Source organism: Cryptomeria japonica, chromosome 2 (assembly GCF_030272615.1).
Source record: "Cryptomeria japonica chromosome 2, Sugi_1.0, whole genome shotgun sequence".
NCBI classification, from domain to species: Eukaryota; Viridiplantae; Streptophyta; class Pinopsida; order Cupressales; family Cupressaceae; genus Cryptomeria; species Cryptomeria japonica.
The window spans coordinates 473,676,372-473,703,989 of NC_081406.1; the positions used below are offsets into that span (position 1 = coordinate 473,676,372).

Below are 27,618 nucleotides of genomic sequence, written 5' to 3' on the forward strand. Positions count from 1 at the left end.
CTTAGAAATCCACTTTAAATAAACCAATGGAAGACCAAGAGTCACAACTTATAATCTACACAAAGGTGTCCCTCATGGGAGTTGAACTTGGGTCTCCACATCGAGAGCTCAATGCTTTAACCAACTAAGCTCAATCCCTTGGACATAATAATAATATTATTAATAGATTAAAGTTATAAAATAAGTCCAATATAAAGTATCTTTTTAAATTGGTATTTAATTTTTTTTAAATATGTAAATAAAAAAAATATTAAAAAAATTTAAGAAATATGTAAATATAAAAAATCATTTCTATTCTATCTTTAGAGATATGATTTTAAAAAATTTTAGAATATTTTTTTCCTAAATTTATATTAAAATATTACAAAAGCGAAGATAACACATACATATATAGAATAAATAGAATAAATATATGCTAAATAAAAAGCATTCTATTTTATTTTAACAAACAAATTTTAAAACAATATTTTTATTTAAATAAAAAATATTTATTTAATCTAAAAATAGCGAATTTTGTTGTGAACTTTATTCTTTGATGTTTTGTGGCATATTTCTGACTTGCAAATATGCGTATTACTAAGTTCTCGGTGGATGTGGCTTCTTCCTCGACGGGGAATGGGGACAATGGCTAGCAGCTAGTTTTGGGCAAGAATGCCAAGCATAGATTGCGGTCTAGGTGTTGGCCTACCGGTGCCAATGCAATGCCTCTGCATTCCTCTGTTGATCCTATCCTCATGGGGACAAAATATGTCTGCTTTCAAAACCCAAACAATTTGCCTCCTGGTGGTCGTGGCTCTATCAAGGCTACAAGGGAATATAGAAAAACCCTCAATGATCGTTGGCTCTCCTCGGCTAGTGTTAAACCCCTCTTCCCTTCAAAAGGAAAAGAAAATAAACCCATACATCCCCGCCCATTGAAATCTAACCCCTATGCTCCTTCCACCCCTCTGTCATCGAATAACCCTAATAGGGTCGTGCCTAATCCCGTTGCCGCCCCTCCTTCTGCTTCCCTTTCAATTGTGAAAAAACCCTTAACTAAGCAGTTTAATTTGGATTTGGAGCTACTCCGCCCCCATTTGGACTTTTATCAGAACAAATCTATTATTACCCATTACTTGGGCAATGGTGTCGCTTTTCCAGAATTGAAGGAGTGGTGGAAAATCAGGTTTCACAATAAGGTAGGTGTTTTTAACCTTGGATATAATTTATTTTTAATTACATGTATAGATTCTAAACTAAAGAAAGAAATTTTAGAAGATGATGTCCTTCTGCTCAATGGACATGTATTTCACTGCTTTGATTGGATCCCCAATTTCAGTTCGAAACTGTTTAAACCTAAGTTATTTTTCAGTTGGGTCAATATCAGTCCACTTCTGGTGGAATTTCAATCCGTGGAGGTGGTGAATGTGATTGCTTCTTCATTAGGGTATTGTTTAGCTATAGAAGGAATTCATAAATATAGTCTGGATAAAGATGTTAAATTTCTCTTGTAATTTGATACTGACTACCCAATATTGGATCCTGTTGAGTTGATCACTCCCAATGGAACTTGGACCATCCACCCTACTATCTTCAATGGTCTTATTGATTCATTGGATATCGTTCCAGCTAGGGGACAACCGTCGTCTCCGCAGAAGGCTTCTAAAGTTAACCATGGAAAAAATGCCTTGGGTGGAAATCCTAGACCGTCTAATCCTAAACCTTACCTTTCTCTGGTGGATCATAGTCCAAATTCAACCAAGGTTGCTGTAGTTAACCAAGCGTTCCCACATCAGCCCAAAGAGACAACCATCCAAAGGCCAATGGTGGCCAATGGGACATGCTCCAACCCTACTCTAAAATCACCCTTAAACATTCAAAGCAGTACAACAGGTTCATCCTCCTCTACCTCTCCCAGTCATTCCTCTTCACCGCCATTTTCTAGATCCAAATCAAAAAAGCATAATATGACTCAGCCATCATCTACCTCGAAGAGTCTAGAGAAGCATAAGCCCTCTTCAACAAATGCCTGTTCTGCCTTTACTCATAAGCCTAACAACTTAAGTTCATCGAGCATCCTGGAAAAAAGTTATCCATTGCCCCTCGAATTGTGTGCAAGTCAACAATAATTTGGATAGAGACTCCATCACTTTAAATAAAGAAGCCCTTAATGATCTGCTTGAATTCACCAATGCCTTGAAAGCTGACATAGTGGAGAAAATAGAAATTGTTAATCATAGCCTGGTTGGTATAATTGATAAGGGAAATATCAATTCCTCCCCAACCTTTGTCACCTCAGATATCCTGAGACATAATAAGGATAAATCAGATAATAATATATTTAGCCCCCAAAATCATCATAAAACTGAAATTTTGAATGGGTAGATCTGTTTGACAGAACAAGGGATGGATCCTATGGAACATTGCCACGATTATTAATTGGATATAGGTCCATTGGGTCTATCTCTTAATCTAGTAGGTAGAACTAAGCCGGACTGTGGATCTTCTCAAAAGAGGCAGGGGAGAAGACCCAATTTTGAACTTCGACTCAGGGCAGTTGAGGCTTTGGATCAAACTAAGATCACAAACATTTTTAATGCAAGGAGGGGGAAGTTCCCTCCCACCTTGCCATGAAAATTATTACAAGGAATGTTAGGGGCATCAATGACCCTAACAAGCAACGCATCCTCAAGTGTTGCATCTTTAATATTAGAGCCGAGATTGCCATTATTCAAGAAACCAAGTTAGATAATGTGGGAGGGGAACAATTTGGCAGAAGATTAGGTAATTTTAATTGGATGGGAGTTCCGATGGAAGGAGCTTATGGGGGCCTAGGGATAATTTGGGACCCTAGGCGCATTTCCGTAGTCAATTTGGAAAGGAACATATATTGGATGAGCTCAGAGGTTAGGTATGTCAATAACAGTTTAGACTTTGTCTTAATTAATGTCTATGGCCCTACCCCCAATGAACTAAAACGTAGAGTCTGGGAGGATATATGAGTATTTTTAAACAATCATAATGATAAAAATTGCCTATTAGGAGGAGAATTTAATGCCATAAGTGATCTGTCTAAGAAATCAGGGGGTCGTTCTTGAGAACCCCAATCCCTCATAGATTTTAGGAATTGGTCATATCAGAATAATTTAATTGACATTCTCACAGATAATGGAGTTTTTACCTGGACCAACAGAAGATCTGGCTTTAGTATAATTGCAGAAAGACTCAATAGATTTTTCTCTAAAGGAAATTTAGGTAACTTCAATAATAACATCCTGAAGGAATCCATTCTACCTATCTCAAGCTCAGACCATTTCCTGGTACAACTCACTATTACAGAAGATCATAAGCCTCTAAACTGTCCTTTCAAATTTGAGCTTATGTGGTTGAAGGAAGAAAATTTACAAAAATGATTGAGAACTGGTGGAACTCCTATAAGGTCTCAGGATCTAAACTTTTCTGTTTTGTATCAAAACTTAAAAGGGTTAAACAATCCCTTTTATCTTGGAATCGGGAGAAATTTGGCAACATGTTTGATACTAAGAACCAAATTGAGACATAATTAGGTAGATTAAATGAGAGTTATTAATCGAGGAATGGATTAAGATCGATATAACAAAGAAAGAGAGTTAATGAAAAAATATGAAGATATATTATCAAAAGAAGAAATCTTTTGGAAACAAAAATCTAGAGAAACCTGGCTTGCTGAGGGGGATAGAAATACTAAAAAATTTCATGCTAGTACGAAAGAAAGGAACATAATTAATAAGATCACCAAAATTAAAGACTACAATGGAAATTTAATAGATAATTATGAGGGCATAGCCGATGTTGCAGTTAATTTCTTTCAACAATTGTTAAATGCCAATTCCTCTAATCTATTCACTCAAGAAAGCCTTCTGCATAACATCCACAAAATCTTAATTAAAGAGAACAATCAGATGCTAAACAAAGTTTTTACCTTGGAAGAAATCGAAGCTACAGTTAAAGATTTGCACCCGGACAAGGCCCCTGGGCCGAACGGGTTTCCTGCAGCCTTCTTTCATTCATGCTGGCATTTTTGGGGAATTGAACTTGTAGAGGCCTTAGAAAGTGCCAAAAAATCGGGTAGGATCCTTCGAGAGATTAACAATACCTTTATTGCCCTCATCCCAAAAATAGAGGCCATAGTGAGTATGGAAGAATATAGACCTATTGCCCTGTGTAACATGCTTTATAAAATATTAACCAAAACATTAGCCAATACGATGAAACCATTGCTCCCCATTATTATATCAGAAGAGCAAACAAGATTTGTTCCCAGAAGATCAATATTTGATGGCGTAATCATAGCTCATGAGGCAATTCACTCCATCCAAACGAACTTGCATCCTTCAATGCTCATCAAGTTGGATATAAGGAAAGAATACAACAAAGTTGACTAGATATTTCTCTGTAAATGTATGGCAGCCTTTGGATTCAATAAAAGCTAGATCAACCTGATATTTGAATGTATCTCAACCCCACATTTCTCAGTTCTTGTGAATGGAGCTCCCCAAGGTAGTTCTCGCAGTTTGAGGCAAGGGGATCCTATTTCCCCTTTTCTTTATATAGTTATGTCAGAAGCCTTAGGTAGGACAATTCAAAAATCCCAAGAGCTAGGAAATACAGAAGGTATAAGAGTCACTAGAAACATTGACCCAGTTACCCATCAACAATTTGCTAATGACACACTATTGTTAGGAAAGAGTTGCCCTGGTGAAGCCAATAATTTTAAACTAATTCTAGATTGGTATGCGTGAGATTCGAGCCAAGAGGTTAATAAAAATAAGTATAGCATGTTCTTCCTTAACATGAATGTGAGAAAGGAATAGGAGATCATTAAGTTATTAAGATTTCAGGTTGGTACTCTCCCATGCAAATATCTAGGGCTCCCTTTAGATAGAGGGGTTAGAGTAATCAAACTTTGGGATGGAGTCCTCTCTAAATTAGAACTTAGACTGCAATCATGGAAAGGCAAGTGGTTATCGTTAGCTGGGAAAATTGTTATGATTAGATTTGTCCTCTCTGCAATTCCTCAATATTATATGTCTTGTCTCCAACTTTCGGGAGGCATCAGGGATAGACTTAATAGGATTTTGAGAACCTTCTTCTGGCATAACTTAGAGGGTAAGAAAAAGTTTACACTTATTGCATGGGATAAAGTATGCCTTCCGAAGATCAATGGGGGCATAGGTATTAGGAATCTAGAAAGTTAGAATGTTGCTTTAGGAGCAAAATTAGTTTAGAAAATTTACAAAGAACCACAGTTGAAATGGGTTAAAATAATTAGGAATAAATATCTTGGCAATCATGACTCGACTAGTATCTTTTGTATTTCCTCTCCCCCTAAAGGTTCAAGAATCTAGAATTTTCTTGTCAGTTGTAGGAGCATCATAGCTAACCAAATCTCATGGAATATTGGGTAAGGGGATAAAGCATTGTTTTGGGAAGACTCTTGGGGGGGACACCCCCCTATTTAAAACATCATTCATAATGATTCTCTAAAAAAGGAACTGGAAGAATCTGTAGGGAAATTGGTTCGAGATTATGTTGAATTTCCTAACTCCGATCCAGCATTAGGATGACACTGGAAATCATTGGTTTCCTCCCCTTATAACCCGAGGGAGTGTTCCCCCCTCCTCTCCATTTTAAATAATAGGAGATTAAGCTTTAATTCCAATCAAGACAATCTAATTTGGGCAGGTTCTCCCAATGGGGAATACGATGTCAAGTGGGGTTAGTTGGCTGCTCACAAGCTAAATTCCAAACAACATTCCAATCTGCCTTTGACTCTTTGTTGGCATAAATCTTGCTCTCCAAAAGCTGAGACCTTCCTTTGGGCAGCTCTCCAAAATAGAATCCTTACCTCAGACTGGTTCAGGAAATGGGGGTATGAAGGTCCTTCTAGGTGTCCGCTATGCTGCAAGATGGAGGAAGATGTCGATCACTCACTCCTCAATTGTGAGTTCACTGCTTCCTGCTGGCAATGACTCTCTAGCAAGCTTAACTTGAGTATTGCCTGCCAAGAAGACCTCCTATCCTTCTTACGGAGCTTGCCTATCTCCCTCTATCATGGTCATTATGGGCATCTGTGGATCATTTCCCCCTCTATTCTCCTTTGGGAGGTTTGGAAGGAAAGAAACAAAAGAATCTTTAAATAAAAATCCCTCAACCCTTCTGCTCTCATTGTTAAGATCGAAGCTTCCATTATTGAGGTGGCCAACAATTTCATAAGAAACTGCCCTATCAAGAATTATAGATTTTCTTTCAGGGATGAATCCTTTAGGAAACTTTGGGAGGGTCTCATTCTCCCTTCATATGTTGGTTTGGGGGAGGGATTCCTAGTTTTGGGGCCAGGGAACAATGTTTTTGGACCCCTCCAGATGGCTGGTATAAACTTAACTTTGATGGAGCCTCTCGGGGCAATCTTGGGCCGACTGGTACTGGGTGTGTTATCCACTCTTCAGATGGGAGAGAGTTGGCAACTCTCTCTAAGCCATTTGGAATAGTCACCAATAATGTTGCAGATGCTAATTACAATAGTAGAGGGTTTGCTACTCTACCAGCAGCTAGGCATCCAAAATTTGGAGATAGAAGGAGATTCGACGATCATTATTAATTCTTTAAGATCAGGGAAGACCCACAACTGGAAAATCAATAAATTGATTAGGAGATCTAAAGATCTTATGTCTTACTTTAGCAATGTCCTCATCAATCATGTATATAGGGAAGGCAACATAAGAGTTGATGAATTTGCTAACATGGGGGCAAATGACAGAGAGTTTGTTAGCCAAGGTACTGGGTAAGTCTTCTAGATTTGTGGTTTCCTCCTAGAGGATTTAGTTAACTCCCCCATATTTTATGAACAATTGCATATACATTTAACCTAATTTAAGTAGGTTTATATAGATTAATATAATTTGATTCATAAATCAAAGACCCCTATTACTTCAATTTCCTCATAACATTGCATGGGCATGTGAGAGTAAAATTCACAAACCAGAGACCGCTATGGTCACTTTCATTTCAAGTATCAAAATTATCTCACTTGGCCATTAAAAAATGAAATTGAAAATGTAGAGACCAAAATGAAGTATTAATAGTTTCAAAAATAAAAAATCAATCGATTGCAAGTGACTAACTTGAAGATTGTGCCATGCAATCAATGATGTTTATCTAAAGTTTTAAGTTGTTTCAACTACACAATAAATGTATAAATTGCAGCCCTTCCTTTCGCAAGGATAATTTGTCCATAAACTAAAATTTCTTTTTGCTTTTGAATTTTCAAGGATAAGGATAAGAATGAATATAAAATAAAAATCAATATCACAAGCTACAAAACATTAGAAAACCATTCTAATGTGTAAATTGGAGCCCTTCCTTTCGCAAGAATAAGAATGAATATAAAATAAAAATCAATATCATTATCTACAAGCCATTAGAAAACCATTCTAATATTTTAATTTCTTCTTGCTTTTGAATTCTCAAAGATAATAATAAATATAAAATAAAATTTAATATCATAATCTACAAAACATTAGAAAACTATTCCGATATACACATTTGATTTGCCATAATTTTAATAAAAAATCAAGATAAAACATAAACATAATTAAAAGTCATTTGCAATAATCAACCATTAAGGTAATCCATTCATTATTAGTACTTGCCGTTACACAATACTATTGTAATGAAAATTCATTTGTTGTGCTTATATTGTTATTAAAAAAAAATATTTAGACCAATGAAACGCAATTATTTTTCTTTCTTTAAATTTTTTTAATTTATTTTATAGTATATATGCACATTTGTTAACATTATAATTTACAAAAAAATATTTTTGTTGCAAACGATTGGCTAATATCATTTTGCCTCTTATAGGCGGGTTTCTCGGAACAACCCATAATCTCAGGTTTTTCGGAATCACCACGCATTTTAAAATTATTTACCTTTTGAGTTTCTAAAAAACTTATAAACTGCACAATCTTGTGAATCTAAATAAGTGCTTAAATTTTAACTTCATTATTTGTTGTAATAGGTAGTTCTTTTAAGTTAACCTATGAACAAGATTAAAAAATATATATATTTTAAAAATATGTATTATATTTAAAATGTTATTTAATTTATAATCAAAATAAACTAAATTTCAATAATATTTTTTTTGGCAAAAAAGATAAATATCCATATTAATTTAATATTTTATTTTATTTAAACATAATAATTTATTAAATTTAATATGAAAATAAACAAATAGAAGAAGGATAAATATTATGGACTTTTCTAACAATTTATTTTAAAAAAAAATAAAATTTTAAAACAAATTTAATAGTATTAATATTTTTTTATCTATAGCTTTTCATTATTTAATTACATACAAATAAATAATTATTTTTAATTTGTATTTCTTATTTAATTTAAACATAATAATTTATCAAATTTAATATGATATTAAACAATCTTTCTAAACAACCCACAACATTACCTCATTAAAACATTTAAATTCTCCTTCATCCCAACCTATCTATACTTCCTTTTGATTAGTATCTTCATACTAGTATTATCTTTGTAAACACTTTTCCCTTCAAATATCTCAAGCGTTATAACTATTATAACCTCTTATATTTATATGTCTACCATCTATGATAATAAAATCCAAAATAGATATTAGTAGCAATATACATTTTTAAAACTCCCTCAATTATCTTGTCCTAATGTCTAACTTCCTTCCCTATTCATATCTTGTTTATCTTTATCTCCTCCACTTTCCATTTACATTATAATTAGCTTGTCTTATTTTTTCAATGATAAGAAAGTAGTTATTTTTCATACCCATGTTATATTGATCACATGAATGTTCTCAATCTTTTCATTATATCTAGCTTTCAATTTTCTAAGGATTAACCCGGTACACTGTAGAAACCAAGGGTTAGATGTAACATAATCTTTAACTTCCTCTTTTCTCTTGACCAAGCTCGTAAGAGTATTTTTACTGTAGACCTAAACAACAAATGAAATAGGGTATTTTGTGCTACCATTACTTGGTATTATGTTAATTAGTATACAACATTTGGACACCAAAGATCATAAAGTCTTCATCTATACACTTTAGTGTACAACCTCCACATAGCACAATTCAAATATAGTTGTTAATGTGCTATTCACCAAATATTTTATAATTATAGCCACATTAATGTTGCACTAAGAGAAGCCCTCATGTCACACAATAATGATCTAAAGTGGCCCAAACTTTGCATGTACTATGATAGAGTTTATAATAGACAAAAAATACAACTCATGCATCTAATAGTAAAACTATTGGATACTTGCACCATATAAATGCTATAAGACTTCTACTATTATCTACCAAAAAAATTGTAATTTATAATAGTCCAACACTATATTAGTTATATAATTAATAAAAAAAATTAATAACTATAACAAAAATTACTATTTTAACTACAACTCAAGATGAAGTACTAGCCACTATGTGGCACTTGTTAATTGTATAATGTGGCACTTGTTAATTGTATAATGTATGTGATTGAATTGCTACGTTCATTTAAGTGAAATGGCAGAAGAGCGGGACACCGGGACACCCAGTACATTGAAAGTTTCTTCCTATTCTCTATAGAATAGTAAGCTAAAAAATAAATTTTCTGGTGCACCCGTATATGGAAAGCCGAAGCGAGTTGGAATTTACAGTGTCATATATTCTCGGGCGGAGGAAAAAGCTGGTTTAAGATTTGCGTTAGGGTTTCGCCTTTGAATATGGGCAAGGGCAATCCCAAACCAAAGCTCAAGCGCGCCAAATCAAATTTGAAAACTCCTTCAACGGTATTTTTCCTGCAATACTATTTCCAAATCTTGATAGTACGAATTCATCTGTGGTACTCTTCAGTATCATTGTCAAATGACGATGTTCATAAATTCACGGAAATAATTTTTAACCATATTGAGATAAATAATTATGGTGAAAATTATTAAGAACTTACTTGCATAGAATGCCTAGCAAGGAATGAAGTATGTGATAGCAGAGAGATCAAAAATAGCTTTTAAGAATTCACTAGATAAGAAATGTTATGTTTTGAACCCGTAGAAGAATAAGAAGAAGAACCATTTTGCTTCTGTAACATTAAGACATAAGTTGCAATTCGATACGAAGAGTGGTCTGTAGGTTAGGGCGTAGTTGCAGTTAAAAGGACTAATTCAGTTGGCCTATTATGCAGAGCTTATGTAGATTGGGGTATTTACAAAATCAGATCAATGTTTCAGATACAATTCCTTCTACAAACTCCTTAATTCTTTTTCTGACATTGGCTCACCGTTTGCTTTTTCTCATTGCTTTGAAATTTTCGGTGAATAATATCTGATTTGATGGGTCACTAGTGTTTGGACCCAAAACCCCCCTTTGTAAAATGAAAACGATATACCATGTGCATCCAGTAAGCGACCAATGAATCAATGCAACATTTTTAAAGAGAATGGAAAACAATATGCAATAAATAACTTGAAGATAAAATGATGAAACATTAAAGATTGGCACACCTGCAAACCTAATTACCGCCATGAACTTGACTAAAAATACGTAAGATTTCACAAATGATGGATCTTTTTTTAAGATAAGATTTCAAATGGCAGAATGATTCATCGCTTAGAGTTTTGCTCAATGTATACTCAAGTCACATCGTTATATAATTCCTTGCTAATTTAAGCATAATATATTATATTATAATCTCTACTAAATCCATTAATGTATTTACCATATGCATAAGAACAAAAAAGGTCATAATTTTCTTCTAATACCATTTTATGTCTAGGTAATAGGTACTAACAAGCTAAAGCGTGATTATAAGCCCTTGCCAAAACTAGAATCAGAGACACCATGTACTGAGCATCATAATGCAGGTGTTCACCATGTATTATACTGGGCTTTGTGTATGATAGTTATTTTGTTTTATTGGGGTTCCTTTTTAGTAGAGTCTATTACTCAGTTACCGGTACATGTAAATCTCATAACTTGTATCCGAACTGTTGTATGGAATTGTTTGTCAATCATATCTGGTGTCATTCCTCTAAGGGAGGCTGGAATCTTAAAAAGACTCTTCATTTTTCACTTTCCTTCAACTAAGGATACAGGCTTGTAGTCCACAAAATTTTGTATTGTGTGTTCATAGGCAAATTCCTTATATCTTCAATCAGGATCTCTTTTTTAGATTTCTTCAACGTGCTCCATCTTTTCTAACATCACTATCATATTGAAGAATACACCTTTGTGAGGTGCTTTATGAACTTTCTTGATGTTATATGATGGTTATTTTTGTGTAAAAGATGAAAACAGAGTCTCACTAAACTAGGTGAGTAATGGCATTCAACTTAGATCTTCTTTTAAGATCTAGGCTTAGGTATGAAGACTATGTGGTTCATAGGCAAATTCGTATCTTCAATCAGGATCTCTATTTTAGATTTCTTCAACGTGCTCCATCTTTTCTAACTATCATATGGTAGAATACATCATTGTAAGGTACTTTATGAAATTATCTTGATGTTATATGATGGCTATGTTTGTATAAAAGATGAAAACAGAGTCTCACTAACCTAGGTGAATAATGATACTCAACTTAGATCTTCTTTTAAGATCTAGGCTTAGGTATGAAGACCATGTGGTCCTTATATGATGTTCTATCATCTCAGAACTATGTGGCAAGAAACATAACCTGTGGTTGATTTTCCTGTTTCCCAGGCCAAGAAATGTGTTGCATGACAGCACAATTATTTCTCGACTCTGTCGCTGTTGTCTGCCCTAGAATTACTTTTCTTGATGGTTTGAAAATGTATCCATTTAATTCCACTGCGGGCCTTCTTAATTTTGCTTTGGTTGCAAAAGTTGTATTTCATGATGCCGATCTTCACTGAAGGCAGTACAAGGTCTTATTTTGGACTCTTTTTTGTCATTCTTGACAATGTTCACACTGTGGATCTTATTGATTGTTGTTCTGTACTCAACAACAACTATTTAATGTGATTTTATTTTATTTACTTTCTTAATGGTAGATGCTGTTTACTTTCTCTACCTGCAAGATGGCTGCCAGTTTCACTTTGAATAGTGTGGTGTTGGTTCACGTTCTTTGGGGCCAGGATAAAGGCTTTTTGGGTATAAACCTCAAGTTTGTGCTTGAATGTTGCCACCAATTGGTCCTATGTAGATATTTCTAACTTTTTACTTTCTTCCTTATTACTCTTGTCCCACATCTATTTAATCATATGCTGATAATCAAATGCTGCCCCTTCAAGATGCAAAGTGACAAATTAGATTTGCTACAACCAAGTAAAATTAAATTTACTTCAAGATTTGAAGTGGCGAATTAAATTAGTTGGTACAAACAAATGAAAGAGGTAAAATGTTAAACATCATTTTCTAGATGTAAAAGAATATAACTATCTTGGGGGAATTTTGAGCTTTTGTACAAGTCTCCAAATTTGAAATGCAATAGTCATGTGGTGGGTTTCTTGGAAGATTTTGTGGCTTTGGTAGTCATTTGCATTTTCATTTGGTGAAGTTATTGCTCTAAGTTCTCCATAGAGATTGATTTAGTGGGTTGCTCTTCATAGTCATTAACTCCCTTGATCTTGACATTGGGAGTCATAGGTGCAAGTTGATAGGGGATATGTGGGAGGGAAGCATAAGGAACAAATATAGGAAAAACAATGCACAACACATGGAATGTTAGGAACAAGAGGCATGCCATACATTAAAGCAGTGGAATGGAAAGGCTGTTTGATGCCATTAGCTTGTTAGTTTTGGAAATAGGCATCACCAATACCAATTATGATGTATCTCTTAGAAACTACAATAAAAATAAAGAAAAGACTGCACACAAAGACAACTTAGAGATTAAAGAGATTGAAGCAAATAATTTTTATTTTACATTCTTCAGTAGTTTGGAATATAGATGTCAAATGATGTAATGTCCTCATCTGAATTTTGTGAAATATTTGAATTTTTAAAATTTCTTTTTCTGATATTTGAAACAAGAACAAAAATAGAACAGCAAACTGAACTTGAAATTAAAGGCTGGTTACATCCACAAGTGGCTGGGAATTTCACAACAACCCCTTTGAAATGCTGGAATTTTTCATCAAATGCATTATAAAGAGCAGATCTGATTTATATTTGTGAAATACATCAAGTATAATTGCTGTTTTATGTCTGATATAAACACTAGGTTGCCAAAAGCGCTTATATCTGAATCAAAACAGAAATAGGGGACCTCTCAAACTGATTTTTCTATAGTAGCAATTGCTGGAAATAATTACAAAGTTGATATGAAAACTGAAAAATCAATTTTCAAAATTACAATGAAGAATATCCACTCACTGAATGTGAAGGATAGGCAGATCTGAATTGTTGCCTGATCATATACTGAAAATGTCCAAATAAATTACTAGTACTGCTGGTGGCTAGGATGGTATGGCAGTGTTGGCTCTGGGGAAGGCTGGAACAGCAGGAAAGATGGTGCCAAAATATTAGAAAGAAAGCCGCAACAACTTTACAAGGTTAGCTGCTCCACTAAGATGCAACATATGCTGTGTGCCTACTCCCAAATTTGTCTAAAATTGATATGGATCTCCCAAAATGTGTGCATACTTTGAAATCAATTATGGCACATGCAAAAATGATGGAAGATCGACAACAATGATGTGTGCAAATTTTGAAATCAACAATTAATGATGATTGTGTTTTCTTAAGCGTGGTGCTTAGGATCTAGCAATGAAATGATGTTGAACGACAACCAATAACTTTGAAAATCAGTGATGAAGTTCTCCAAATCATGAACACAATATTTGCTTGCAAATCCAATTGCTCCAAATCTGAAATTTGAAGATAATTTGCCAGAAGAAACTCTAATGCAACCCATGTGTGGAGATGCCTTAGATGGAGATAAGGGTTTTTGTCCCCAAATTTGGTAATGGAAATCCAAGAGGTTTTCATCCTCCAAGATATCCAAATCAAAAGTTTTTGTCCTCGGATGTGGAAATCGAACATGAAGCTCAACTATTCATTTGCAAAGTGAAGACAAGATGATCATTAATGGATCCAAGTACCCCTTTTAAATAGCTTTCCAATTAGGGCCCATGGTTTAAATTTTCCTCTAGAAGTACTTAAAAATACTAATAATATTAATTGCTTAAAAAACACTTTTTAAGTCAATTATAATAATATTATTAAAATAGAAAATTACTAACCCCAAATTAAAATAATATTGTGTAATGTCCCCTTGTTGAAATAGGATTTATTAATAAATAATAATAATAAATTAAAAAATAAAAGAATAAAAATAAAATTTACTATAATTAAAAGTTAGTTAAGTTTAATGAATGGTCAAAAGGCATGAAATGAAAAGTTGTGACTCCCTCAAACATGAGATATAAAAGGGAGAGAAGAGAACTTAATTTGGGTGGGAGGGGATGAAGGAATTAAGGAAGCATTAATGGAAGAAGATAAGGAAGTAACTTTTTTGAAGGATGCTAATTGTGAAAGGTTGCGACCTTTATGAAGAGGTGTGACTTTCCCTCCCATTGGAGGGGTAGAAAGGACTGGGAAGAAGATAAGGAAGTAACTCTTTCAAAGGGGCAGCAATGATGAAGGGTTGTGACCCTTTCGAAGGGTGGTAATTATGAAAGGTGGTGACACTTCCACCAATAAGGTATAAAGGAGAATCCATTCCAAACATTGAAGAGGACTATCAATCAATGGAGAATATCAATACAATTAACATCAATTCTCCTAAGAGAGCAATGAGTCTTCAACAATCAAATTCAGATTGAACCATTCAGCAATAGCACCCATCTAGGAGAGTAGTATTCAACTTTCAAAGAGGGAAATAACAGCAAATTGAATCTGTCTGAATTACCACAACAGATTGAAAATCATAGAAACGGGACTCAGACTCGGTGCGGACTTGGCAAGGGTGACTCAACTTGGGACTTGGGACTCGACAAAAAAACTTGGTGCAAACTCAACAAAGTGAAAAACCCAAGAAATTTAGAGATTTTTAAGGATTTAAAACTTGTTTCATTCACCCTTTATTAAATAAACCTTAAAGACACAATAACATCATCAAATAGAAGCTAATTTGATCACATACACAAGTATACATCAATCACACTAGTATAAATGCAAACTGTTGCTGAATGAAATAGCAAACTTAGCTGAATGAAATAGCAAACTTAGATATATAAATATTGTCAAATGTATACAAAACTAATGGAATATGAAATCCATGACGTCAGATGTTCCACACAAATATCAAAATAACAAGTCTATGGCTCAGAGGAGCCTACATCCCTCCTACAAAGGTGCCTAAGGTAGGTCCTCCTGGATGATTCAACAACCATAGTCTTTGCCTGTGACTCCATTCCACTCTCATCAACATCAGCTGTGTCTGTGTCTGCTTGTTCTCTAACCTCCTTCTCTGCCATGGCTACAACTATTAGAATAATATCTTTATTATTTATTATTAATGGTCAATTATGTAACATAATGTACATATTAGTTCAAAATTGGTGAAAGGCTATTTCAAATTCGAGTCAATGTGGTGGAGAGATGGATCACTAACCGGCAAACTAGAGGGGTGGTGGAAGGATAGTAACATTTTTAAGGGAACTTTGAGTTTCAGGTTTATGTGCAGATTGAATTTTATTAAGAACAAGCTAAAGATTTGGAATAAGGAATGTTTTAAGAATATATTTGGAGAGAAAGCTTGAGTGGAAGATGAATTAAGCAGTTTGAATGAGAAAGTCATTAAGTTCGGTATGGTTTCTGAGGACTTCAGTAAGGAAAAAGAATTAAAAGGATCCTTGTTAGAATTATTGGCCAAAGAGGAGCTTTATTGGAAGGATAAGGGCTGAGAAAATTGGCTTAAACAAGGGGATTCAAACTTGCGCTTCTTTCATGCCTCGGTTAAAGCAAGAAGAGCAAACAATAGGATCGACAAGGTTAAAGATAATAGGGGTGAGTAGTGTTTGGATATAGAGCAGATAGGGGGTGAGGCGGTACGCTATTTCAAATCAATATTGTGTGGAGTGGAGCCTATAGATACTCTTAAAAGAGGAGAAATGTTGGGGATGGTGCCCAAACTGGTTTCGGAGCATGATAATTGTACGCTTTGTTTGAAGTTCACTAGGGAGGAAGTGAGAGAAGCGGCCTTCCAATTGCACCTAGATAAAGCGTTGGGACTTGATGGCATACCAACGCGTTTTTACCAACAATGCTAGAGCTTTATGGGTGAAGATATTTTGAGACTGGTAGAAGACAAAAGGCATTGTAGGAAGTTTGTCAAAGATTCAAACAACACAGTGATTGTACTTATCCCCCAAAAGGAGGTGTGCAAGTACATGGTAGACTATAGGCCTATCTCGCTTTGTAACTCAATTTTCAAAATCTTTCTAAGTTTTGGTGAACATGCTTAAAAAGGTGTTACCGAATATTATTGCTGAGGAGCAGAATGGCTTTACTCCAAGTAGGGATATTGCTGACAATATCATACTTGCATCAGAGGTGATTTATTCAGTCAAAAGTGGTCGACAAAAAGGCATGGTGATTAAATTGGATGTGAGTAAAGCATATGATAAGGTTTCATGGAATTTTCTTTGATGTTCTCTGTAATTTTGGTTTTTTTGGGAAATGGATTAACATTATCCAAGCTTTCATCATTTCCCCAAGATTTTCCATAATGATGAATGGTTCATAATTTGGTTTTTTTGAATCAAGTAACAAGCTTCACCAAGGAGACCCCCTATCCCCATTTTTCTTTGTGATCATGGTAGAAGTGCTTAGTTGGCTAATTAAGGCCAAGAGGATGTCAGGGATTTGGAAAGGTATAGTGGTCCATGAGGAGTTGGAGCCTATTACTCCTAGCTTGCTGATAACACTATTCTTTTTGGGGAGGTCTCTATTCTTGAGGCAAAAGCAATTAGTAAGACGTTGGAAACGTATTCACTGGTGTCTGGATAGGTAATGAATAAGGATAAGTCTGAGATCTTCTTTTTAATACCAATAATAGTTTGCAGAGAAGAATAGTGAGGGTGCTTGGATTCCAGATTGCACATCTTCCCACCAAATATCTGGGTGCACCTGTATTTGAAGGAAGTTGTAGGAATTGTTATTAGGAAGACCTTGTTAGTAAGTGCCAGGCAAAAGCAGCCTCATGGAAGAACAAATGGCCATCCCAAGCAGGGAGAATTGTAATGATTAAAGTTGTGTTATCTCCCATCCCTATCTTTGTCATGTCATGTTTTAAACTAAATACCTTTGTGGCCAATAAATCGAAAGCCTTCTCAAGAAGTTCTTATGGTTTGGAGCCAAAGAAGAGAAGAAAATCCCATTAATAAAATGGGATGTGGCATGCTTAGATAAAACAACAGGTGGGGCCGGTTTGAGGAAGATGGAACTTCAGAATCTCGCGCTTGGGGCTAAACTTTCATGGAAAATGTTCAAAAGGCCTGAGAGGATATGGTGTAAAGTCATGCGTTATAAATACCTTGATGAGGATGATCCGTCAATAATTTTGACCATTGCCAACTCAATAGGGGGTTCTCCTATCTGGAAGTTCATGTGGGAAAGCAGGGGTATTATCATTGAGCATCTTACATGGAAGATAGGTAACAACAAGAAGGTGAAATTCTGGCGTGATTCATGGAATGGTGGAGTGGCATTGGCGGATTTCCTAGATAATAAGGAATTGGTGTCTGCAAACAAGAGCATATTCAGGGTGTATGTCATAGACTATATGCAGGAATTGATGAGAGATGGGTTGGTAATTGATTGGGTGCCAGTGGATAGTCTCATATTGAATTTTAGGGTCAGCGGAAGATTAGGGAAGAGTTGAGTTGCTGAAGGATCTCCTTCGTGGAGGAAGACGATGAGATTGTGTGGTGTGTGGCTACATCTGGCGAATATAGTGTCTTTTTTAAGCCTTTAATATCCTAATTTAAATAAATATTTTTATTTTTTTAAATTCCCGTTTTTTTAAATTAAATAAATGTTTTATCTATTTAATTTATGTGGCCCTTCCTCTATTATTTAAATAAATTTTTAATTTATTTAATTAATTCATTTAACCTTTTCCTCTTTTCATTTATCCAAATGACATGTGGCCCCTTTTTCCATTTTAACCACCTCCTTTATTTTATTATTTCCTTTACCTACCTTTCAATCTTAACCGACCACCTTTTATCACCTCTTAATCCTATCCCTCCATTTTTAGTATGCTCTCTATAAAAGAGGCTTCCTCCTCTCTCTTTCATATATCGAATCTTGGAGTAACTTACACTCTGTTGAAATCATAGCTTACATCAAGTCTACATCATTACAACCACATCCATTCTTCATTGAGGTCTTGTGCAAACTTAAAAATCTGAGAGCAACCCATCAAATACAAGATCAATGGAGATAGGAGAACAATGAATATCAAACCCATTGAATGTGTGAAGGTATCATTTGTTTTATTTTATGATTTTGCATGTTTGATGGTTCTTCATTGATATTTTGTTGAATTTCCTTGTAGATCTAGGGTTTTGTGGTTGGAACTAGGGTTTTCAGTATAGGGTTTAAATTAAGCATAGATGCTACTTAATACCAGCAACACATCAGCTTTTAAACAAAATATTATTTATGTCAATAGTCTACAGTGGGACCCACTTTTCTACATTCTCATCCTCTACTTGTCTTGCACCTAAGGCCCAAGGAATATCTAAGTGATCAAACCCTGTAGAGGAAGAGTGCCTGTGCTGCATATGACTTATTTTGCTGATTTCTTGGTTATCTAACTACCTGCTAAATGGTGTTCAAACTTTAGTATTATTAGTGGTTCTTTTCTCTTGCTCTTCCAGGCTACTAATCTGTACATAATCCTGCCATATATCACTGGCGATGTGCTTGCTCTTGTATCTTTGAACTGTCAGCTGTTTCTCCCTTGTATCATGCTGCCCCACTCACCTATACTGGGATTTTGTAAAATAATCTTTTCGTTATATTATTTAATTTGTCTTTTATAAAAAAAAGTTGTTCACGTACGGTTATTGCCAGGGTTTTTTAGTGCACTACTTGTTAACTATGCATGTAATCTATCATTTTCCATCACTTGCAGATTAAAAGGCAAAGCAAGCCTGGGGATACAAGTAAATTTAGTGCCCAGCTGGCAGCATTAGACCTAAGAATTGTCCACATAACAGCAGATGGAAACTGTTTCTTCAGGTCTGTTGGATGTTACCTCTGTTTGCATTTTGAATGACAAATAATTTTGATTCATTATTTATAATAGGTATTTTGATTTGATTTTGGAGTAATGAAGAAATATATACAGAGCTTATATTTCCTCATTTTTCCAGAGCTGTGGCAGATCAACTGGAAGGTAATGAAGAAGAGCATGCAAAGTATCGTCATATGGTGGTAGAATATATCATGGTATGTATTGTAATTACTGTTTTCTATAGAGATGTTTTTTAAGCTCTTGGATAGAAGCAGCATAATGATATTGAAATGTGGCCAGCATCCTGTAACAACCATTTATTTTTGTAGAGGAGGTTTTAATGTTCTTCTATTACGTATCATATGAGGCTGATCTGTATCTGTTATTTGCTAGCTAGGATGTAGACTGTGTTTTGTAAAGCTCTGCTATGTCAGTGATGACCAATTCTTTGCACATCATTACAAGTATATTTGCTTTCTTTCCACCACTTGACAATGTTGTGAATGAGCTTGCAGTCTTTGGATGCTGTATAACAAGTAATTAATAAACAAGTATGCTTAACACTTAACTGGATTCTAAATAGTATTGGTACTGGGCTTACAGAAATAATGATTTTGTGTTGGGTGTTTTAGAGGATTCTAAATAGTATTGGTACTGGGTTTACAGAAATAATGATTTGTGTTGGGTGTTTTAGAGGGGCTTGTCTAGACATTACATTTCAAAGTGTTTTCCTATGCATCTCAATTTAGTGAGTACTCTGAATGTAATTTTTAAAGTTTGCATATGAAATAGTTAATGTTTTGTCAATTAATGTCTTTCTTTCTCTGACCATGCTGGGGCTTTATGTTGTCTGACCTGGTACATGTTGCTCTTATCGGTTTAAATGAAAATGGCTATATTACATCATTGATAAGAGAGCATACTGATGGATGGTCAGAGTTGACCATCCAGGATAGTTTGCAGTGGTGTTTCTGAGCTTGTCAAATGAAAAAACTGTTGAGCATATGTGTTTGTTACCTCTAAATATGGAGCCATATAATGATAAATTTAGGGTAACCTCAGAGAATCCCCATATGTTCATCCTGAGTTTGTGTCATCTTTTCCCATGTTCTCCTTTGATTTTCTGTTTTCCTGTGCTTTCATGAGTCCTCATTTACTTAGTTACATTTGCTATCTAAAAAAAAATCTCCACTATTCTTGCTTAAAATGTCATTTCTCATTAAGTACCGAAACTCTCAAAGGAAGCAGAAGTTTGTGGCTCTTATGCACAATAATGGTGTACCTGAGGTTCTGCATGTTGCATCCTTAAATGAGTTAAGCTTTTTTGAAGGCAATATTCAGCGGACATAGTGGAAGATCTTGATCCTCTTGTACATGTAGGATATGTATTATACTATTAGGTTAAACCACCTCGTCATGACTAAAAACTGGCAAAGGCATGGATGTGCTTTTTCTGGCAAACCTTCTCGGCTTTTGTTTACATCCACAATGTCCATGAAGGTTGCTGGTTCTACTTATAAGAGGCAATGATTTTTAGAAAAAAAATGGCATGCAAATTGGAGGTTAAAAATCTATTTTTTTAAGCATTCAAAACTTGTGGCAATTTTTTGCTAAAAACACCTGCACGATTTTATTGAAAATTAGTTGTGATTTTCATTTTTAAAATTTTGCAATTTTCACACAAAAAATTGTGGCACAAATTTGTAGAATTCTATTGCCACAAGTACTATACAATACCATTCCATACGATGCCCTTTTTGCTCTTCACTGTGCTTCGTAAGTGATTCTATGATTGATCATTGCCAGCAGCAGTCCCTTGGACCAAAGATGTAAATATCTTAATCGACAATAAATCTTTTGGCCAAAAATTTAAAAAAAATCGGGAATCGGCAAAATTATCAAACATTTGAAAATATATAATTTCTTAAAATATAAATATATTAAAAAATTAAATTAAACTCACCATCATTTTTTATTTTGATTCTTAAATAATAAATATATTAAAATGATGGATGTGCAAAATTTATTAAAGGTTCGTTAAATTAAATTAAATGGTAATATCTATTTGGAGAATTTAGAGGTATTACCATTAGAATGTGTAATGATGGATGTGTAATATCTATTAAAGGTTCGATAAATGAAATTAAAAAACTCATTTGTGACCATAGCACCCGATACCTCCAAATTCTCCAAATGGTGGCAAATCCCGTCTTGCTGAGTCTGCAAACCCCGTCGGCTGTCACGTGAAGACTTGTGCGCTCAGTAAAAACGAAATTGTGGATTCGCCCCCACTTTCTAGGGTTAAAAACACAGTGGCTTCTACAAACACGATTTTTTCCAATTTGATCATGATTTTATCGCGATTTAATCTAGTCAAAAGTTCCCGATTTTTTTACAAAATCGCTGGTGATTTATTGGACGATTAAATCATTTGCCAAATTAATTTTTGAACGATTTTTTCATCTATGCCTTGGACGATTCACTTTCTTAGATCCCGAAGCTTGACTCGGGCTCTGATGCCATATTACAAAAATTATCTATAGAACGATTGTCAAGATTTTCGATATTAAACTAGGGAATGAAAATCTTTTTAAATAAAGATTACAAACACTTCATCCCAATAGGATAAGAGCGACAACAAAGAGGATATGACTTGCAACTAATAAAGCAAAAAGAATAAAGAATATTCCTAAAGTTTATCCTAAATGCTAATTAGCCATTATAAATAAAACATAACTTCAATACTTTTTTTTGGTGTTTAAGTGCTGCCACATAAACCGTTTCAAGATGTAATGAAGATTTAGGTTGTCCTCCAAAGTGTTAATGTGGCCTTACAAGTTGGGACAATTGAGGTAATTAGAAATATGCACATCATTAGGATTGCCCATCTCATTTTGCATAGGCCCACCATCCTTGGGGTTTCTAGTTGTGTTTGTAGGAATGGGAATAGGGGAGTTGGTATTCTTAGTAGGGTGAACGAGAGAGCTAGGAAGGAAGCTTTTAGAGGGAAATCCCCAATAGTTTTCTTTCCCTTGTTAACTGGTTGTGTTTTTCATAGATATGATTGGATCCTATGGTTTTAGTTCCTCAAGCTAATGAACCTTGGGAGGAGCTAAGATAGTAACCCTATGGGGCTTGGGATTATGAATGATAATGACTACAAATTTAGGTCTTAGGGAAGAGGAAGATGTGTTAACACCATCACAAGGTTTAGTAGAGTTTGAGGAGATAGATATGGGATTATCAATTTTATGCTTTGGTGGGATCTTGAAAGGGTTTACAACCCTAAGGAACAATGTAGGGGTGTGGTTTTTAACAAATTCAAATCTTTAAATACAGTAAATTAGGCCTTGATGTAGAGGTAAATCCAATTTTATCAAAATCACATTTTGGATAGATTGTTCTAAAGTGCTTAACAAGAGAAAAGGAAATCTCATTTTTTTTCTTATGAGAAAGGTGATTGAGCATGGGAAAGTGGTAAGAGTATATTGTTTGTATCTACCCTCAAAGATGAAATTCCTGATGGTGATATTGGCCACTTCAGTCCATGGGTTGGGTTGGTTATCTTTCTTGAACCCATTTTGAAACCTCAACACCTTTTCCCCCTTAAGAAAAGCCTTCAAATGCTAGTGATCTCTACATTATCATTTTTGGCAACTTGAGTCCTTCCATGTCTAGTCATGTAGCAAGAGCAATGAGTTCCTTTGAAATGTTGAACGAAGTTCATTTGGCATACATGTTATGTTTTTCTATGATATTGCAAACTTGTTCAAGAGCACAGGGTCATAGCCATTGATGGCCTCCAAGAAAGGAGTGAGACCTCCCTTCCTCAGATTATTCCAAAGAGTGGCGTTGTTCCTAACCTTTTCGTGAGGCTTATCTTCTCCCACAATGTTGGTTCCTCTCAAAACCTTGTTAAGCTTGTTATATTGCAAACAAAAGACGAGGTTGATTCAAAGCAATTTCTTGTTATCAACGTGAAAGAAACTATCAAGAATAATAGTAATCTCCCCCTTCATGAGGATGGCTAATCTAGAATGATTACTTAAGTACTTGTCTTTGAATTACCTCTTGATAAGCCATTTTTTGACAACAAAATCTGGCAATTGGATAGTAAGGAAATTATTGGATTCATTAGAGATGCTCACTTTAGTGTTAGGAGGAAGGCTCCCCTCCTCATACCAATGAGACTGGTCACTAATAAGGCCACTCATATTAGCAAGTAAATCAGCTACTTGGTTAGCTTCTATATAAACATGGGGGATTTTAAAGTTTGGGAAAGACTTTAGGAGTTACTTAGCATCACCAATAATATTCTTACAAAATTAGTGGCTAACAACCTTTGATTTAAACATATCAATAATGATTTTCAAGTCGCTTCAATCTCAATGTTGGTTATGTTGAGATTCTTTGCCAAAGCTATACCCATGAGGGCAACAAAAGCTTCAGCCATATTGGTTGATTGAATGTGCAAGGGTTTTGTGAAAGCAACAACCAGCTCACCCTTGCAATTCTTGAGCAGCCCCCTCTTCTTGCTTGACTCGAGTTACCTTTATAGGAGCCATCAAAGTTTAGTTTTATCCTGCTTGTATCTTTAAACTTTCAAACATAGCCTTTCTCCTCTCCTACTTATCATTGTCAACATTGTTAAGTGGATTTAAGGTTCCCATTTTTTCCAACTTTTCTCTCAGTAAACAAAGGAAGAGCTTTAGGATTTTTGATTTGGGAGAACTCAAAATTTTCTTGGATGGCTTGGTACACTTTCAACAAAACCATGTTCCAAGATCAACTTTTGTCGCATAATATCTTGTTGTTTCTTTCCTCCCTAAGACCCTAACGCTATTGAGGGATAGCTTGCTTCCAAACGTCTTTGATAGTAAGATGTCTAGAAGGGGTGTTTGGGATATTGGCCAAAGAAAAAATATCTTGGGGCCAAACCAAATAAGTTTCAAAGCGTTTGAGGAAATATTGTTTGAGGCTCCAAGCAAATGGGCATTGAATGAACACTTGATTAATAAATTTTTCATCCTTTTTACATAAGATGCACTTATTAGCAAGTTATATGGATTTTACCTTGGCAAGTGGCCCACTAGAAGTGATCTTAGGAACAAAGTTATGGTTCTAGATAGAAGACTAGCTAAACTCTAGGGCCGGCAGCTCCATGATCAATTTAAAACCAGATTTTGCTGAATAAATTCCAGTGGTTGCTGAACATATGATTTCATCCTCCTTAGAAACATAATAAAGAGGAAAGAATTTACTTTACTAATTAGGTCTTCCAAAGCAATTGTAGGCAACCTAAATCTGTCCATATGTGACCACACCTAATTTTAGCCTATCTTAAGCCTTTGATTAAATAATTGTTTAATTAATTTATCCATCCTTTATCCCACCCTATGCTAGCCATTAATTAAATAAATATTATTATTTTTAATTAACTTATCCTTCATCTTTTATCTCACCTTATCCTAGCCATTAATTTAATAAATATTTATTATTTATTTAATTAATTTAACCTTCACCTTTGTCCCTCAATCCTTGTCCTTTTAATTTTAGCCATTGAATTTATTCACATGGATCGCAATCTAAACTTGCTATCATGTGATAGGTGTCTCTCTCACATGACTAATTAATACCTTGTTTAGATTCAATGAACCTAGACACTCGCCACAAGGTCAAACTAATTTTTCATCTCAGCCCTCCATTGCATGCTACATCTCTATATCCTAGCCATTCATTTAAGGATCTTGCTCTAATCTAATCCTAAACCTAGCCCTTATCCCTCATGTGACACTTGTCACATGATAATAACTTTGATTCAAACCCTAATACTCCTTCAATCCTAGCCATCCATTAACCATTGCATCTAGGCCCTTGATTTTCCTCTTGAAAATTCTATAAATTAGATGCCTCTCACACCCTATTTGTATATCTTCTTTCATCTTAGCCTTATGATGTTGAAATTTCTATCTAATCTTCCATTGTCACATCTTCATCATATCCTTATTCTATCTATTTGAGCTCTCATTGTATCAATCCTATCATCATGCTATTGTTCTAATAAGCATCCACGTTTCTACATCAAAATAGCAAATCAATTGGAGCTAAGGTGCACTCTACTTCAGCCCAACTTGAGGAGAGAGAAGGGTTTTAGGTGAAGGTATTGTGTGTGTATTGCATTTATCGTCTATGCTATCTAACTTAATCTTTTCTTGTCTTCAGTAATAGTATTTGATATGCTAGTAATGTATCTAGATATCTTCCAACTGTTGTCCTTTGTAGTGTAAATTAAAAAATCAGCAATGTAATGGCCATATCAGTCACATACTCTTTGATTTTGGCATATGGATAGCAGAAATCAAGGGGCACACTGGATAACTAAGGGTCTTCCCAAAACCTCACATTTTTACCAGTTATCACTTTCCATTTGATGCCTTTTTCCAGCAACTGAATGGATTTGATTATGTTATTTCATATGGCTGAACTGACCAGCAGGTTATTCCTGGCAACGCGAGACAACCTATTTTGATTACTCAAATATCTAGCTTGTATTGTAGAACACCAATCACTATTACGAGTCACGAGTTTCTGTCCACTTTAGCAATGAGAGCCTTAATTATGTCTGTGGTATTATGTAACCCTATCCACATGTTATTTTCAATTGCACTATAAGCAGGCAATTAGTTACATGGTTTATGTATGGATATTATTTTCATTTAGAGATTAGTGAGTGTTGGTTGTGATTGTCAAAGTGCGATCTATTTATCCAAGAATCCTACATTCCATGCTATGATTAAGCACATAGATATTTAGTATCATGTTCATGACATGTTGGAGGCTAAAGTAGTGTTGTTGGAGAAAGTTGACCCTTTGGACAATATTGCATACTCTCCTACTGACTCTGCTGGTACAAAAAACATTGTTTGGTGTAGGAAGGCTATGGGCGAATTGGTTCATGTTTGATCATGGTTGTAATCCCTTATGCAATTTATACAAGAAGTGTGAGATTGTTGGGATAGGTGTTGACACCTTACATAACTAACATCTATTGTTGGAGGTTAGTTGTGGTCATCATGGAATGGGTGCCATGCTATGGATAAAACAATTTTTTACCACTTTTTGAACATAGTATGACATGGATATTGCACATCATTTTGGGGTTGCAACATGACAAACACCACTCCTAGATGAAATTAGAAGACTCACCATTTGGGCACCATTCTCTAGGTAGACCAATTTGAGCCTTGAGAGGTGAACCGTGAAACTCACTAGGGGTAGGTGAAGGATCACAAAGATACATGATCTATCCTTGGGTGATGTGGGTCCATGGGTTTTGGTTAACAGTTTTGGAAACCATTGGTCGTTTCTTGTATCAATCGACTTTATAAATAAAGTCTCGGAGTAGTGGTTGCATATAGTTTTGCTTTTGAACTAAGGAGGTGTTGGCAAATGCTGCCGGAATTTTGCTATAGTTGTAGCATAGACTGGAGGACACTTAATTCAGCTTTCTCATTTTATCGTGATCGTCTTTTATTGGTAATATAGTGAGTATTATTGATTTGGTGTTGGGTTTTTCCCTACAAGAGTTTTCTCAAGGTAAATTTGGTGAAATGTGAACTTTGTGTGATTGTTCATATTTCCATTATTACTGATTTATAAACATATTTCAGGTTTTTAGTGATCATAAGTTTGATAGAATCTAATATAAAACAAGAAATTAACTCCTAAACTGGATTATGCATCCACTTTTTCTCAAAATGGAGGAGGAAGTGTGGGTGTGCCCCCATTCTGCAAGGTTCTCATCAGCCTAAAATATTGCCTTTCCCCTAATTCTTATTTTTATATATTTAAGCTCATTGAATAATCATATAAGGAGAACAATAGCTAGATGATTGGGGTTTTATGCAGAAAAATCGTGAAAGCTATGAACCTTTTGTTGAAGATGATGTACCTTTTGAAAAGTACTGTGAGAGTATGCTAGAAGATGGGACATGGGCTGGTCACATGGAGCTCCAAGCAGCATCCTTGGTAACCCAGACCAATATTTGTATTCACCGGGTATTCACATCATCTACTTGCTTCAGGTTTTTGCAGCTTTGATCTTGGTTATCATTAACTGTTTCTTACTAATTTCATGTCAATAATTTATTGTTTAATTTTTGTTTAGAATGTAGTATAAAAAGATTAAATTTTTACTTGTTTGATATACTCCTTGCCACTAATTATTAACCAAACAGTCAGGTCTGGTTGTCAATAAAATGCAGGCTACATAATTCTTTCTAAATGCCTTTTATTGGATGTTTCAGCTTATTTCACCCCGATGGAACATACACAATTTTGATAGAGTAGGTACGCGCACCCTCCATTT

The 27,618-nt window shown here is 34.9% G+C and overlaps 1 protein-coding gene across 2 annotated transcripts; it reads left to right on the forward strand.

Annotated features, from left to right (window-relative positions):
* The first annotated feature begins 582 nt into the window (after positions 1-582).
* Positions 583-27,618, forward strand: LOC131048535 (OVARIAN TUMOR DOMAIN-containing deubiquitinating enzyme 7). 2 transcript variants are annotated; one of them, XM_057982553.1, is made up of 5 exons: positions 583-1,178; positions 19,149-19,255; positions 19,390-19,465; positions 27,159-27,334; positions 27,557-27,618. In XM_057982553.1, the coding sequence occupies exons 1-5, from the start codon at positions 702-704 to the stop codon at positions 27,597-27,599; spliced, it is 879 nt and encodes a 292-aa protein (XP_057838536.1). In that variant the 5' UTR covers positions 583-701; the 3' UTR covers positions 27,600-27,618. The 2 variants fall into 2 exon arrangements, with proteins under 2 accessions (XP_057838536.1, XP_057838605.1); XM_057982622.1 differs by lacking the exon at positions 583-1,178 and adding an exon at positions 9,536-9,834.

Excerpts from the sequence above, each read along its gene's own strand:
- LOC131048535 (XM_057982553.1), top strand. The coding sequence starts at position 702 with ATGCCTCTGCATTCCTCTGTTGATCCTATCCTCATGGGGACAAAATAT. Across the intron at positions 19,256-19,389 it reads GATGGAAACTGTTTCTTCAG|AGCTGTGGCAGATCAACTGG; the intron begins GTCTGTTGGATG and ends TCATTTTTCCAG. Across the intron at positions 19,466-27,158 it reads TGGTGGTAGAATATATCATG|AAAAATCGTGAAAGCTATGA; the intron begins GTATGTATTGTA and ends GGTTTTATGCAG.